This window comes from Melospiza georgiana, chromosome 2 (genome assembly GCF_028018845.1).
Source record: "Melospiza georgiana isolate bMelGeo1 chromosome 2, bMelGeo1.pri, whole genome shotgun sequence".
Taxonomy (NCBI): domain Eukaryota; kingdom Metazoa; phylum Chordata; class Aves; order Passeriformes; family Passerellidae; genus Melospiza; species Melospiza georgiana.
The window spans coordinates 55,289,702-55,306,847 of NC_080431.1; the positions used below are offsets into that span (position 1 = coordinate 55,289,702).

The 17,146-nt window shown below is 43.4% G+C and overlaps 1 protein-coding gene across 1 annotated transcript in view; it reads left to right on the plus strand.

Annotated features, from left to right (window-relative positions):
• The first annotated feature begins 7,296 nt into the window (after positions 1-7,296).
• The window catches only part of FAM124A (family with sequence similarity 124 member A), a 42,321-nt gene continuing 32,471 nt past the window's right edge, over positions 7,297-17,146 (plus strand). Inside the window, exon 1 of the mRNA XM_058045481.1 lies at positions 7,297-7,355. Within this exon, the coding sequence (XP_057901464.1) occupies positions 7,297-7,355 (59 nt within the window). The remainder of the gene's footprint in view (positions 7,356-17,146) is intronic.

Here is a 17,146-nt window from a genome sequence, read left to right on the forward strand (position 1 = left end):
TTGGGGCAGAGTGTTTCTATTTAAGTCCCAATGATTTTCTTCCTGTCATTCCTGTACAAGACTCTGCTTTCATTCCTTGCCAGGTTTTGGTAGAATCGTTGAATGCTTTGGGTTGGAAAGGAACTTAAAGATTATTTAGTTCCAACCCCTGTGCCATGAACAGGGGCAACTTCCACTGCACCCATCCAACCCAGCCCTGAACATTTCATCATTGCCTCCTAATGTTTTCAGCACAGGCAGAGACATCACATATTCAAGGCTGCTCTCACCATGAGAGAAGGGATAGAGCCGTCACAGCCTCAGTCTAACAAGGGAGGGGAAGGGAAGGCTGCACAAAGCCACTGGACACAGGAGCTCCTACGCCAGTCAGAGCAAGTGGGACTTTAACATCTCCCTGCACAGCAGTAAACCTACTCCTGCTTACAGATGTCAGAAGTGGAAATGGAATCAAATATCTTCTCACAAAAAATTGCTTACATTTTATTTCAGTGATCTACTTCACTGTATTTACCATTGTTTATATCACCCGTAAAACAGGCATTCTTGATGTTGATTTGATACATCAGTGGCTAAAATTCACAGCTACTGGATGAAAAGTTTTAGTGAAAACATTTAAACCTAGTAGAACCATCTGACTGCCAATCTTATGATTAAAAATTTGTATCACAGGTAATTCAAAACTTTTTTTAAAAAATGTGGTAGAACAATTAGGAAATAAAATCTCCCTTGGAGATCCAACAGTGTTTTAAATGTAGCTGCTTTCCAGAGTAAAACTTTTTACTGTCATGACCAGCTGCAAAGGAAAAAAACCTGAAGATAATTTTCAGTTTCAGAAGAGTCTACATGTAAAAGCTGCTTAGTATTTACTGCTGCTACCATAGGGGCTTAATCTTTCCTCTTTCAGCATCAATGGGTACAGGACTGGCCCTTGAAAATAAATGTTTTCTCTGCCTCGTAAAGCACACTATTTCATGAAAAAACTTCATTTAATAGGAGTTGTCATGGTTACCAATATAGGAGTGCTTTTCTGAATATAATAATCATTCACTGAGTATATGTGAAGCATTCAGGACACTCACCAGAAGCCAGAACTGTCTCACTGACCTCATAAAAGTGGCAGCAAGTCCATTGTCTGCTTTCCTGGTATACTTTTCACACATGTGACACCCCATGACACTGGCTAGCACTTCTCCAAATGTGTCAACTGAAACACTTCCACTGTGCTTTAGTGGATGTGTGCCAGCACACTCTTAACATTCCATTGGCAGAGAAACAAGGCAAACACCCAAGCATCACCAGACTCGTACTCTAGCTCAAGCACTGCCTCCCTACCTCAGCAAGTCCAAGGAAGACAGCTCCCTACCCTGTCAGCCGGCACAGATCAGTAGTCTCTGGCCAAGTGGGATAAGAGAACCTAGAAATGTGCAAATTTTTAGGCCTCTACCCATCCACTGATATCTTGAAAGAAGCTCTCTAGTCCTAGAGAAAGTAGAGATGGCTTTGTGTGGATTGTGCTGATGCTCTCCCTTCTTGCAGAGCGGCAAAGAAGAGGCGCAGTATAACACTACCAGAAAAAGGAGAATTCAAGTGCATGACCTCCACCTGCCTTCACACGACTGCAGCACGTGGCCCTTGTACCAAGCTTCCCACCTTCAGGGCTGCCCAAGCTGCTGCTAAGCCCTTCTAAGTCCCCTCACACCAGTAAGGGCTGCGTCCAAGTTTGCAGCAAAGGCTCCCCTCTGGTGCTTTATCTGGGATGTCAGGACTGGTCAGTGCACTCAAAGAGCTCGGGGACTGATCCAGCATTGCCTGGCACAGAGCCACTGCCACAAAGTCCAGTCCTGGGTGCTGATCCTGGCACCACTGATTGCATCCACTGGAAAGGTCTGAACGGGATCGTTGCAGTGTAAGAGCAAGATTAATTCCTAATGTCCATAATACAGACTCACCTTGACTTTACTTCCCCTGGAAAGGGCTTTTCATCACTCACACTGATCAAGCCTCCAACCAGAAGCCTGAACAGCAATGGGGTGCAGCTCTGCCTCCCCTTGTACCCCCATAGAGTTCTGGGCTTTAGGATGATACTGAAAAGGATTTGAAATAGTCGAATTTTTATAGCAGTTGTTACAGAGTGTTAGAAGTTTTCCATAAAAAACATTAATATACTAGAATTCAAGTAAAAAAGAGCAATTTGCTTATAAAATGAGCATTTGTTGTACTGTACCATGAACTTGGGTAGGAGTGTGTGTGTGCTACAGTTTTCAAATGAAACTTAAAAGAGTGGGACCTGGGAACCAAGCTCCCTTAAACTTCACTGAAAACCCTCACCTTGGTGCTTTGAAGAAATAGCTTTTTATTGCATAGTTGTATTTTACCTCAAAATTGTATAATTTTAGGAGGTTGGGTGTCTGGCTTGAGACCTACCACAAATGAAACTGACCTTATCATAACCTTTAAAAATCCAAACAACCCAACAGTCTATGTGAGAAACTGCCACAACTATTTTGGCAACATTTACCAGTCTAAAAGTCAGCCTTTTAGGGCTGACCTAGCATGAAGAGAGAACCACATGCCAAGCCATAATTTTCCTTCTCCTTCCAAAACTGCAATTGTCTTTTTTTTTTTTTTTTTTAACCACAACCCCATGTCTTAAGTCCAGCAGTGAATGCTAACAAAGCCTTGACCTGCAGAGGGCTAATTTCCACAGGGACCATTAAAAGAGAAAAACTTTTCTATAAATGCCAGATTCTGTAAACTGAGAAGTTCATCACTGAAATACCTAGAGTAGTGTGGAAAGTGTCAGGAATGGAATCCAGAACCCCTTATTAGAGGGTGAGATTCTGCCTCCAGAGTCAGGTAGCAGAGGGTGAAGACAGCAATTTGAAAGGTTGTAGTTGGGAATGAAAAATCCCATCGTTTGGCATCTTTGCTATTTCTTTGTCTATGGTACTGAATCCTCTGCTAAGCTAGGTTCTTTTTCTCTCAAAAGATAAGAGGGCTCTCTAATTTATAGCATAATGCCAGAAGGAACTTCAGTAGCATTGATCCCCTTTTGCTTTGGAATTGCACAGGAAAACAGAGAGATCCCAAATGCTCCATGAAAAGAAAACAACTGAGAGCTTTTTCCCCCAGCAGAACACCTCTACCACCAGAAATTCAGTCACATGAAAAGGGACACATTTTTCTCCTCTCTCCCTGCCCTGCTGCACTATTTTGCTTACATTCCATCCTCCCAGCTGGTGCAGGAAAGTTGATATCCCAGCAGACAGAACTCAGGGAGCAGAAAAGATATTGAAATTTGAATCCAAGTGTGGATTCATCAGGGAGATGGATGCTTTTGCTTCCCCTTCTTTCAGTCCCCGTATGATCCGGCGCGGTTCATCTTTCAGCTTCCCAACCTGCCTTTCCTCAGCTGGAGGCTGCAGCTATTGCTCTCCTGCACTGTGCTCTCAGCTACTGAGGCCACTGTGTGATGAAGGAGGATCTGCTGCCTGCGTTTGCTTCGGTGAGGACAGAGATTATAGCAGATGGAGGGTGCAGTTAGGTGGTGCTTCACTCTGCTGATGCAAGCTAAAATGGTTCACCTTGGGCAACTGCACACAGAACCCCAGATACATTGGAAGTTTCCTTTGGAAGGTAGATACCTCCTAATTACCACTGTGCAGGACTTACCATGATAACAGATTTGAACATAGTCATAAAACCGGGCTTTACATCCTCTTTTATGTACCTTAGGTCCTATTTCAGATCTGGATCTGGGCAAGTAGGAGCAAGAGAGCTTCCTGCAGAACTAATGTTCATTTCACATCCTCAGTGTTTGGTTTTGAGAACAGAATACTTTACTTTTTTGGCATCTTTGAAGATCCAAAGTCTCCTGTTACTTTTGTGTCTGGGTCCTTACCACCACTGCTATTAAATGAAAGGCTTGAAATTTGAGGAAATTTAACTTAGAAATATTTTCACCATTGTCTTTGTCTTTAAACTGATGTCACAGCATCAGAAGTATAATAAAGTAATTAAAACGCCTCTTTTATCAAGAAATAGTAGAGAGGACTTAATGTGAAGTACAGGTAACAGAGAAAATCTAAGTAAGGGGCAGGAGTTAACACCTCATTCATTAAAACCTTTTTAAATGCTTGGAATTTAATACAGAGAAGTCTCCTTTTCACCATAATTATGTGAAAGACCAGAATAAAACAGAGTTAAATGGGGCAAATATATAAATAAGAGAACCTACAGTTTGCGGTAGCTTTACTTACTATCTTAATTATATATTTCCTTTGAATGTTTCTTTTTTCCCTCCCTGGGACAGATGGAATAAATTAATCTTAAATGCAGCATAAAATCTATTCCAGATCCCCTCATATGCCAGTGTTTAAACAAAACTAACTAGAATAATAAAAGTCAGAAATGGAAAAGATCTATTAGCTGACCACCTAAAATTTTATGTACAGAAATGTATCAATTTAACTAAACCTATTTCTAAATATTTAAGGAGGTTTGGTAACACCTTAAATCAGTTCAATGGTGGCTAGAGTCAGTTTATTTCACTTTGAAACCACTCTTAAAAGCAAATAAAAGTGACCTGCTTTTAAGCACAGTTGCACTAGCTAAATAAATGCATGTGTGCAGGCTAAGAATCAGAGAGACAAGCAGGTCTGTCCAATCCTGGTAACAGAGACTACCAGCATCATGTTTGTGAGGCCCAGGGATATCCCTGGCCATTGCAGTGATGGAAAATAAAACACTTACCCAAAACAGAGCCCTGAGTTGGGAATCAAGAATTGTTGTCTCAGTTTTGCCTCTGTCCAGCCTTGGGGGAATCCCCTAATGATGCAGAATATCTGAAAATATTAATGCCTCCTACCTGAACGTGGTGATTCAGATTTTAGCAAGCTGGGAAGCAGACAAGAACAGCATTTTGGTCCCAGTCCTAAAAGAAATTGTATAAATTTCATTTTGTGAGTAAATTGTTTTGGATGGCAGTTTACCAGTCACAGAGCATGGAATAGGTTGTTTCCATGTGTTCTGAATTACTGTGTAGGTGCCTGCACAGGACTGTTCTGTATGAGCCCCATTAATAGCATTTTGTCCAAACTAGCTTTTAACAACTTGCTGGGGGGAGAATGGAGGAGGGATTATTAAGGGGGCTTATTCCGTACCTAAATCCTTATATTTATGGGAATGTTAATGTGAAAACCTCCACATAAAATGAGAAATCATTTATCTGCTTTCAAATTGACACACATGCAGCCCATGCATGCATGCAACCAGACTGTCAAAACAGATCAAACACCAAATTTCCTATACCACTTTTATTTTTTTCTTAATTCTGGATGAATAGTAGAAGCTAAAAGTTTCTTCTAAAACCCTCTGAAGGCACTCAGTGGGTTGACCTTCTATGATGCTGAGAGGCCACAGGACAGCACATGTGTTCAGTGTCTCTCCAAGGTGGAGCAATGGGAATTTTCCAGTTTCATGATAAACACTTTGGGGTTTGGCACTGACTTGTTGTTCCTACAACAAGGCAACATCACCTTGACAGCTCCAACCAAGGTGTTCTCCTTTCCTTTTATTTCACAAGAGTCCTATCTACACCCAGATTATTTCAGAGAACAGAGACCATGCACTATTGGAGACAACAGTAGCATGAACCACACCCAGCCTGTTAAGCAATGCTAGGTGCCACTATTAATTTGTGCTGCCACATACAACTTGGGAGACCACTGGCAGGCTTGACATAAAGGACAGCAGTGCCATGCAATGTAGAGATGCATATAAAAGCACTGGTGGCAAACCAAACCAGTTTAGCATTTCTTAGACCAACAGAAGGTTGGTTTGTGTGGTATATTTTTATAGTCTGGTCAGTTTTATGTCTTTTAATGACAAAATTTTCACTATTTTTCTTCTTTCTTGTAAGACATAAATAAGAAAAGGTCTAAGAAAAAAATTTTTTAAATTAAAAAACCTTTTTTATTACTTTCTCCAAGAGCCTGCAGCTGATAGAAATCTGGTGATTGTTGGAGATTTTCCAAAAGAAAATTCCAACTCATCAAAGCATCTTCCACAAAATATTAAAGGAAGGAACCTCCAGTTATGGGGTAGATTTAATTGTCCCACAATGTCTGCATTGTGGGGAACACAGAGCACCCCATTCCAGTTTTGTGCTTGAACCTTTGAACCTGATTCAGAAGAGACAAAGAGCTGGTCTCTAGAGAGCTGAGCTAACAAATCAGTTCTGCCCCTCCTCTTGTAAAATCTGTCACAGACTGAATGGACTCCGTAGATTAAGGGAAGACTCTTTTTTTTCTTCTTTTTTTTTTTATTTTTTTTTTAAATTTTTTTTTTTTTTATTTTTTTTTTTAAATTTTTTTTTTTGGCAGGGCGAGATCTTGGTTCACACCTACATGGATGGATATTTGTATTTCTGTAAGTGATGGTGAAAGAAATTGGTGTTCACTTCCAAATACAAAACAGAAAACAAGAGCGCACCCACAACTTTTCCCTTCACTCTCACTTTACAGACACCACCATTCAGCTTTCCTACATCAGCATTTCCTCACAGGCAGCATTCAAAATGCTTCTAACCCTCCTTTTGCATCGCTACAGAAATTCTCATCAAGCTGGAAACCACTCTGTTTCTGCGCGTTATTTCAAAGTTATTGCATTCAATGTAATGAACAAGTGCCAGGCAGCACTGAGGGAGGCTGGAGAAAGCTCAGCACAGTAAGATACTTCAAATAAAAGGCTGTAACAGCGGATGTTCCAAGACCGGATGGATAGCGAGAACGCCCACACATCCAACAGTCTCTCTTAACTTCCACTGGACATGGGGCGTTGCACCTCCAGCCCAGGGAGCACTGAAGTGTCACCGTGAAGGTGCTGACGCGCTTTGTGAGCCAGCAGCCCGCGGTGTCCCAGCGCGGGGCACAGGCTGTGCCCGGGGGCCGGACATCCCGTGCCCGCGGTGCTGTCCCGGCTCCGGGCACATCCCGTGCCCGCAGTGTCCCGGCTCCGGGCACATCCCGTGCCCGCGGTGCTGTCCCGGCTCCGGGCACATCCCGTGCCCGCGGTGCTGTCCCGGCTCCGGGCGCTGCAGGGAGCGGGCGCGGCGGGCGGTGCCTCCCGCGGCGCGGGGCGGGGGCCGGGCCGGGCCGGGCCGGCGGAGCGGGCGCTGCTCTCGCTGCTCTCTCTCTCTGTCGCTGCTCTCTCTCTGTCGCGGCTCTCACTGCGGCACAGGGCGGGCGGCAGAGGCGGCAGCGCCGCTCCCAGAGCCCCCCCAGCCCCGCCGCAGCCATGGAGAAGCCGCCCGGCGGCGAGGAGGAGTGCGCGGACTCGGGAGCGGAGACGGGCGGGTGAGTGCGGGCGGCTCTGCCGGGCTCTGGCGCGGCTCCCCCGGCCCCAGGGGCTGCACTTGTTGCCGGCAGCCGCCCCAAGCGCGTCCCGGCACCGGCGGGGCTGGGGCTGGGGCTGGGCTGGGGCGGCGGCTGCGTGTCCCGGGCAGAGCTTCCCTCCGGCAGCATCCCGCTCAGCGCCGAGCCTCCTTGCCTTGCCCGCCCTTCCCTCGCCTTTCCTGCCCTCCTGGGACCCCGTCCGGCGTGACCCCCGGGGAGGCATCACGCTGCTCCGACTGCCCCGGGAGTTCGCGTTCCCCTTCGGTGAAGCAGACCCTACACACGGGGAGGGAGCCACGACAGGTCGTGGCTGTGGGCTTTAAGTTTGAGCTCCAAAGCACGGGGCGATAGCTCGGCGGTGCGGGCTGTATACCAATCCTGTATCCCAGGTTAGTGCGGCTGAGGATGGTCTGGGAGCGTGTCCAGGACCCGTCCTCTCCTTCTGGCGGTGACACCCAGACAACGTGGGGCAGAGAGAGCTGACTCCTCAGAAGGACCATTGAGAGCCTTCCACAAAAGCAAGTTTGATTTGCAGGCACTCTGAAAGTGGGTTGCTGTTGTCATGATTCTCGTCGTGGTACTCTCCATGCTGGCCTGTGAACTGCTGTAAACTTTGCCATCTCAGTCAAGGAGACTTTTTTCCCCCTGATTTCATGACCATGTTGCCAGAGTTGTGCTGCTTGTTAGCTGCATGACTTCTGAGCTAATGGAGCTGCAAGGATGATCCATGGGATCTCCCATTCAGCTCACACCTTCAGCCCATCTCTGTGGGAAAGGGAAGTGTTTTCAAGCCTGTCCTACATGCTGCCGCCTTGGGATCTTGTCAGGAATGGCAGTGAGCCTTTGCTCCTCCTGCGGCTCCAGAAGGGCAAAGGGAGGTTGCATACTCCTGCTAAGGCCGTTCTTTCCCGACTCTTCCTTCTCCTCACTCCTTGCTCCTCCAGCTGCTTCTCTCCAAGGTCCTTGCCTGGTGCATCTCCTTTGGCCTCTACTCTGACTCTTGCAAAACTGTAAAGCTAATTCTTTGCATGGTGGTGTCAGGTGCACCACACCAAAACTGAACTAGCAACATTACAAACATAAATCTGAAATGTGAAAATGGCATATAGTAATCTTTTTCATACATCCAGCTAGTAATTAAAATAACTTTTTAATCTCTTCTGTAGTCTGAGAAGTTAAGGAATTTTCCCATCACCTTGTATTGTAGGCACACCTAACAGTAAAAACTTTAAAATATTTTATGTGACATAAGTTCAAAGGAAAAAATCCAGGCTTCTTTTCCAGATATAGGTTAGTCCCCATTAGGGATGTGGGTAAAAGGAAGACAAAGTAATCCGTGGACTCATGCCTGGTTCAAAGCTCAAAAACCCCTTGATTGGTCAAGTCACTCTTAATTTGCTGTGTTTATCTGGAATGGAAAAACCTGGGTTTCCTTGGGACAGGCACTTGGAAGGATTTGACCCAGCTGGTGACATTAGCCTTTAGATCTCAGGGACCAATGTGACAGCTGCTTGAGTCTGGTGTTGATGAGGTGCTAAAGCTGATGATTTTATCAAGTGTCTCTGTTCCGGTGCGTGACACTGGAAAGTATAGGTTGGTGGAAGAGTCTGTCTGAGGAATTTGAAAAATGACATATGGCAATTAATAGCTGCAGTGCTTTGCACTGATGTTTATTTTGAAAGGCAATGGGTCTCTGCATTTCAATTATTATTTTTAGTTTTGTTTAGCAGCTATTTAATTCTGATAAACATGTTGCGTATGTCTCTTTCACAATGTTTATATTTCAGCTTTCTCACCAGACCAACTGTTCACAGCACTTGCTTTTCCCCGTTACCAGAGCTGCTATTTGCTTTGTCTCAGTCCCATCACAGCTATTGCTAAATTGAACAATATTCCTTTTTCACCAATTACTCAATGGTAAAAAAAAAAAAATTAAAAAAAAAATTATCTATTCTGAGCTTCAGCAGGAGGATAAGAAAGAATAAGGAGGAACAACTATCAGAGTGATTCAGGCCCAGTTTTGCATGGAGTGGTCGCTTTCTGTCACTCAGGGAACAATAGTGGATAGTGACTGTAGTAACTGCAGGCACTGCACGCCCTTGTCATCTCAATGATGGCACGTAATGATGTGTGAGCTCTTGCACGGAGCCCGGGCTGCTGAAGCTGCTTAGAGCAGCTAACAAATTGAACACATCAAGTACTCCGCAGGGCATATGTTGCTTAAGGTTTTGTTGTGGCTGCCAGCTACAAAAGCAGGCAAAACTCTTTGCTAAAGGCAAGATCAATTACAATTCAAAGCCTTCATTTTCCTAATCCTTTAGAAAATATGTTCCTCTTACTGCATTTGCCTTGGTAAATAGGGTTGGCAAAGAGTCTGCTGAACAGAAATAGCATATTTGGAGTTCCTGAATCCAATAAGAATGGATTGAGCTGGTGTTGTCAAGTACCTAAATAAAGGATGTAGAACATATAAGCCAATTAGTTTATATTGGCTGTTTATTAATGAGATTTGAAATAGTTCGACCATCCTTGATCTGAGAGACTTTGCCTATACAAGTTGTATTTTCTCAGGAAACATATTTTGGGAAGTTTTAGTATAAGAACCTTATTTAATCTGCTACTGAAAACTTTTAGTCCACAATTATGGGACACAAAGCTTTCTCTAGTAATAGTTTCAGCAGTGGGTTTGTACTATAAAACCTGACATTTTAGGAAGAATAAAATAGTATTTCTTTAGTCTTTTATTAGAAAGAAAACAAAGGGCAAAAGCAGGTGGAAGAAAGATTGAAAGGAGGAGAAATGTACACATTTACAGAACTGTAGTTGAATAGCAAAGAAAAACAAAAAAAGTGAGAAAAATAACAGTTACTTAAAATAAATTGTAGAAATATTAATTTTAATATTTTCTTCATTTTACAAGCCATGCAAATGCTGTTATTTCACTCTCTTTGAGCAGCAGAGCAAAGATGACAAACTAAGACAATTTTGGAAGTTGTTAGGCATGCCTGATTTTGAGGCAATGATACAGATTGGCTACCTCTGGTATCCAGGCCATAGCATCAGCTGAATTCACTGCATTCAGGACCAATATCCCAAATGAATGTGGAAAACCAGGTGGTTTCTCTGTTCTAAACATCAATGTTCTAAACATTTCAACATCCATGATAGTTCCCAGCAGAAGTTAACTTGTTCACTTAGACAGCTGTAAAAGCCCATGTCTTAAAATGTTCACACTTCAATCATTAACTTACTGATTGCCTCCAAGTTTGCCTAAACTTGTAATATTTCCTCACCTTAAAGTCATTTCAAGTTTTGAGAAGTTATAACTTTTAATTTTTTTGCATTTGCAACTTACCTGCTTGTATTTCAAATAAATTATTAATCTACGTAGAGAAAGTGGGGAGACATTGCTGAAGTACCAGGTGGGGAAGTTTTTTGTATAAGTTTAAAATGTAAATATTGATGATGCAAACTGGATTAAACAGTGGTTAATTGTTGAGTATTTGATGAATTTTCGGAAGAATGGTTATAGTATTTTTTGGTAGTAGGCAACTGCAACAAAACAGTTCAACAAGATATAGAGAAATCCCTTGCAAAACAGAGAAACAAGGGATGTTTGAACTTTATGACACTGTACCATGCAGCGGCTATTTGTAACATACATTTAGCAAAATCCAGTGATGTTTGGTTACAATTAATTTTTGTGGTGCTTGTTGCCTCCTCTACATTTTGTCCTGTCTCTCATTGCTCAAATTAATTTTGCAGAGATTATGTTCATTTTTGGAGTGTTCTATACTTGTTTGTTGGTTTTCCTTATGGCACTCCCTAGCTGCATGTGCGATCCTGGCCAAACCACAAATTATTTGAACCTCTGTTAACTTATCTCTTAAGCAGATCAAAAAAGCCTTTCTTTAATTGTTGCAGTTCAGTAAAAGGTGTGAGGTTCTAAAGTAGAAAATACACTTGTTAATAGAAGGTAAGGCAGCATATACATATACATATACATATACATATACATATACATATACATATACATATACATATACATATATATGTATACGTATACATATATATTATACATACATACATATATATATATATATATATATATATATGAAGTTGTGCGCCTCTTAGAGGTAAAATATCAAGAACGCTGTAATCCATGTGTGTTCTGAGCCAGAAAGGATCACTTAAATTATCAAATGAATAGTTGAATGTTTTATTGGGGTGAGAAGTTGCTTTTATGTCTCATGTTTCTGGCTTTAAGGAATTTCTCACTTAGGACTTTGTATGGCAGTCCTTCAAACTGACACATCAGTCTCTTGTCACGTATTTCATCCATCTATGAGAAACTCTCAGAAACACAAACCACTGATGCTGAAAGCTATTTTAAGGCCTATTTTTACCCTGGAGCTTCTTTTATTTTGGTTTGGAGTTTGGGGGGTTGTTTTGCTGTGGGTATTTTGCTGACACTTTCACTTCATGTATAGACCCATCAGTCCAGATATGTCATGATACTCAAGTTGTCTCTGATTTGACATGTGAAGTTGAGCTGTTTGTCACAAACTGGCATTGAGGCACCATTTCCAAACAGATTTACTCAGTGAAGCAAAGCTGTTTGGTTGAACATCGGGGCAGGCAGACCTGAGAGTGCCAGGCACTGGAGCAAGACACGGACAGCAAGAATGAAACACACTTTAGATCACATTCTGGAGGCCATGAGCTCTGTGCTGATACCCATAATTTTTAGGTCCCAGCAAGCAGCAAGGTTCACCTCAGCTAAATGTAGCTGTGTGAAGGTTTGATGTTTGGTATAAATCAGGCTTCTTCTGTTGTTAATTAAGAGAACCAGGACCTCAGGAGGATAAGTCAGCCCCTGGCCTGGGATGGGTGGATACATGGCACCTGATGTGTCCCTCTGGGAGTGCTCTGTGAGGGAGTGGTGAGCAGGGTGTGCAGACTGGTGTGCTCACTAAATCCCAGGGTGTTCCTGCCTCATTAGGTGCTTTTTGGAAGATGACAAACAGCTTTTCAAACCCTATACAACAATGGTGTCTCTCATATGGTGTCTCAAACATTGCTGTTGGTAATGAGCTCTGGAGTATAGTGGTTAGAGCTGCTCAATGGGAATCTTTGCCACTTTCCTAGAAATCCAAAGCAAGGAGTATAGGGACAAGTTGCTGTGAGTCATTCCATTTCAGTCATCTTGACTGCACAAGTAGAAGTATCATGAGGGTAACAGATTTGTGCTGGACTGGTTTTAGTGAAGCAGATTGTAATCTGACCTGCAGGAATTTGGTGAGAAGAAACCCAAGACAGAGCTATAAAGCCAAATCTTCTAATTCTTCTAATGGGACTATAAAATACTCCCTTGTGCCTTGTGGAGTATTTTCTGAGGGAGGGAAGAAGAAGCTGTTAAATACAGTACTTAATATGAAACAGTGAAATGTGCCACAAGTATAGGTAGAGAAGGCTTGGGAAATATAAATCCAGCAGGTTCTATTCCATCAGTCCTAGGCAAGCAAAGGATGCAGAGAGCAGAAGAGATTGTAAAATTTCCACTATTTCATTTTGGGGAGTGGGTTTAAAGAGCCCTTGCAATGGAGACCATAGGCATATTGGGGTGTAGTATTATGTTAGAATTACTGGAGATGTGTTTGTTTTACACAGCAGGCTGCCTTTGGGGATGACCAGCTCAGAGACCTTGGTCCCAGCCATGCCAGAGCATTGAACAGCACATAGGGGTGTCCCTGAGCACAGGATGGAGTTGTCCATGTTGCTGAATCATTAAAATGGTTTGATGGGATCAGTTTGAATGGGGCCATCTAGCTGTCCCCCATGTCTTTCCTGGGTGTGTTTTACCATGGGCCAGGATATGTTTTGCCATGTTGCCATGGTTCAGGGATCATTCCCAGCAGACAACTAGCCAGGATGTTTTGGGAGGCAAGAGGTGTTACTGGTACAGGTGCAGACTGTTCCACATCACTTGGCCCGGCTCCCAGGCAGTTCCCTTGGGACTGTTTGTTTATGGCTGCAGCTGTCAGGGCTGTAGCTGTGCTAACGTGGTGCTGTGTGATCACAGCTGATCAGTGTGCCCAGGAACCCAAGCACAGTGTGGTGCTGGAGGAGCTGCATTGCTTGTGTGAGCCAGAGCTGTGAGAGAGCCATGTTCTCACCCAAAGAAACGGGCTCACAGTGCTTTTAGGTACCACATTCAGCAACTGCAAGTTGCACTAGCACCTTTTGCTGGTATTCAGTGGAATGCTTCCCTCTCTTGGATATTTTGAGGTTCTGTATCACTGATCAGCAGTGAGAGATGCATGCAGATCTCAGAGGATTGTTCAATATCTTTTGTGCTCCTGATGCTCTTAGCATGTCTAATAATGCACAAGTCTGATCCTTCAATGATGGTAATGGGAACTGAGGTCTCACCTTTATCACAAGCTTCTACATTTCCATTTTAATGTCTTTTGACATCTCCACAGCTCCTCTTTGCTGGTGGGCTGACCATTGAGCACACATTCTTTGCAGACTAATGTGTCTTTTGACTGAGCTATAAGCCTTCCTTTTCAGTACCTCACACTGTTTCAATACCCTGTTTGATAATTTTTCTTCTCATTATGTGCCTATAAAGGGAACAGTCCTCTATTTGTTCACTTTCTCTCATGGATGTTTTTTCCCTTTTTATCTATAATCTAACATCTATCAGAGGAAATAGCTTGCTGCAAGACCACATAATAGACCTGGAACCTCTTGGCCCCAGTGTGGTCCCAGGTGTCACCATTAAAGCACATGAGTGCTGTACTCTTGAGTTATCCTATTGGGAAAATCCTCTTCCAAGGGAAATGATAGAAGCCAATACTCAGGATGTTTAAAAGAGGAATGAGAAGAACAGAAAGGAGCACAGTTACTTGATGTCCATGGAGCTTGTATGCCCCAGGAGATGTTTATTTCAGTACTTGATTTTTCTAATGCATGATTTTGTTAAAGGAAATGTTGTGTGTGCCAGTCTAAAAAGCTTAAAAGACTTATACTAACTTCAGAATTTAGTGTCCTAAATAGATGACTGTAGAGAAAAAAATTTAATTTATGAGCCACTTACCAATGCATGCCATGAATCTGGATGATTTCTTCTAATATTTTAAGAACAATAATAATTTTGCTAGCACTGTTTTGGTTTTGGTTGTTTTGTGGGTTTTTTGTTGTTGTTGTTTTTTGATTTTTTTTTTTTGTTCCCAAGGACTAGATTCAAGGCAAGGAAAGAAACTGGAGGGAGAACAAAAAGTGATCCAGATTGTCCCTTAGAGCACACAGATAGACTCATATTCATCCCATTTGGTTTTAGACACCCAGACTAGGGTTCTACGTTAGAAATGTTGTATTTCTACATTAGAAATGTGATTTCTGTAGGATTCTTGTCTAGGCAACAGCTAGGGAGAGATACTTCAGACCTCTCTTTTCCTTGACAATAGAGGGTGCTTAGGGAGGGTACAGCCCTCATTTTGGTATCTGAGGTTGACATAAGCCTTTGAGCCTAATTGCCCTTTTTTTTTTAAATTTATGGATGTCAGTTATGCAACAAACATGAATTAAGTATTAGCTTGAACCATATTAGACCTACAAAAAAGCTCCTGCAATACAATTCTAAAGCCTATTAAAATATGTCTCTGCAATTTGTCTCCAAGCATGCTGTTGTTTCCTCCTTTCTCACCCCCCATCATTTCATTTTTCCTCTTGTTTCATTTTTCAAGTTCTGCATGTACATAGTCTGCTACTCCCTAAGTTCAGGACTCATTAGTTCTCCATGTCCTATAATGTGCCTGCAGCACTTTGGGATAATAAAATAACAGTGTGAAGTAATAGAATACTGTTCCAACTTGCAGTAAGCAAAAGGCAAAATGTTGTCTCGCTTCCATCCAAAATACAAGCAGTGCAGATTCATTTTGAATTAGCTGCCAACTGCTGAACACAGATACATTGAAGGACAGCCCCAGGCTGTGTTCAAACAGAAGTGCAGACTAAATGAATTCTTGCTTGGGCTGCTTGGAGGCAGCTGGATGTGTATTGCTTGCCTCTAGGCTTATGAAGAATGACATGTTACACAGTTTTCACACCCTTTCAAATATACATGGTGTCAAGTGACACTGGTGTGACTTGCTGCTGAAAATACTGTGTGGTTTTATGGCCTGCATAGCACCTTACCCAGCCCCTGGCACCACTTCCCCTTGGTCCCTGCCCAGAGCCAGACCAGCAATATGTACATTGCCCAGCAGTAGGAACAAGAACGTGTCCTTCTCTACTCACGTTGATATCCAGGCTTTAGTAGATAAATTAGAATTTAGCTGTCAGTAGAATTGCCCTGGTACATTTTAGGGCTTGTGTGGGAGCCCAGGACATCCCTCTGGCTGTCCAGAGTGGCCAAGACCCTGCCAGGGAGCTCAGAAGCCCTGGCACAGAGTCCAAAACACCTGTGGTTTTGATTATGACCCGTGGAGCAAATTACCAACCTTATATGAAGATCAGCAAGCCACAACAGTTTAGGTAGAATAATAGTGAAGTTATCACAGGGTGAATTTTGGGGTTTCTGGAATGGGGGAGGCAAGATGGAGGGATCTGGGCATGTCCAGCCTTTCTCCTTCTTGGCCTCCATCTTCTGCTGTGATGCTGGCACTTTTAGATTGGTTTAGAGTAGAAGCTCACTGTCTAACATAGGTAATAGGTATTGGACAGTAATTGTAAACATTGTGGATGTAGGTTTTAGTATAAAGACATAACACCACCCTGGGGGCAGCCAGAGTGCCTGGACTGTCCTGCTGAGCAGACCTCAGCAGGGCAGGAGAAATTTTTTTATAGATAAGATACAAAAAACAACCTTGAGACCAAGAAATGAAGAGCTCTGACTCCTTCTTCAACTGCTTGGGCTGGGAAAAGAGACTTTTAACATCTCTCGGGGTCACGGCGACCAGCAAAAAATCCCGAAAGGCTTGATGTGCTTCAGTGGTCTCAGATCTAGGGGGAGGTTAGCCAAGCTTGGGGAGAGGGATGTGCTGCTGATAGTGGGCACAAAGAACACAGAATTCACGAGCCACAAGGACATTTGGCAGAACTCACAAGATAAGGATTGAAACAAATAAAGCCAACTAATTTCAGCAACTGTGCTGAAGTCAGCTCTAACTAGGTAGAAAACAATTTCACTGGGGGAGATGGTGAGCATTGACTCCCAGCCCGCTGACTCGAGAGACAGGCTGGTCATTGGCATGGCAAGTGAATCATGTAGCCAAGCACAGGTGGAATACTGATCAGTAGCAGAGCTGTGTGGCTGGTGGCCAATGAGCCCTGATTTCTTTGCTTGCTAAAATATGAGTGGTGTGGAGCTTTGATGGCTGGGGACCCGGTCTGCTGTGGGCCAGCTCCCTGCTTTGCACAAACTGGACAAAAGGAATGGGAATACCTCATCTTGGAGTGTAAATTGGTGCTGCACACAGGGCAGTGAGGCCACATTTGGGACACCAATGTCATTGCTGCCCCTGCCTTCCCAGCTCCATAGGGGTCCTGGGGGCGATTGTTTGAGGGGTAGCTCTTGATTAATGGAGAAGTTGCTGTGGAGCAGCTCTGTATGGGGTGCCTGAGGGTGGCTGCTAATGACCTAGACCTGTGGTCTCTGCCAGTGGGACAGAGATGTTTCCTTGCTCCCTGGCCTTATCAAAGTGGCTGGGCGTACAGGATTAGCAAAGAGGAGGGAGAGCTGCAAG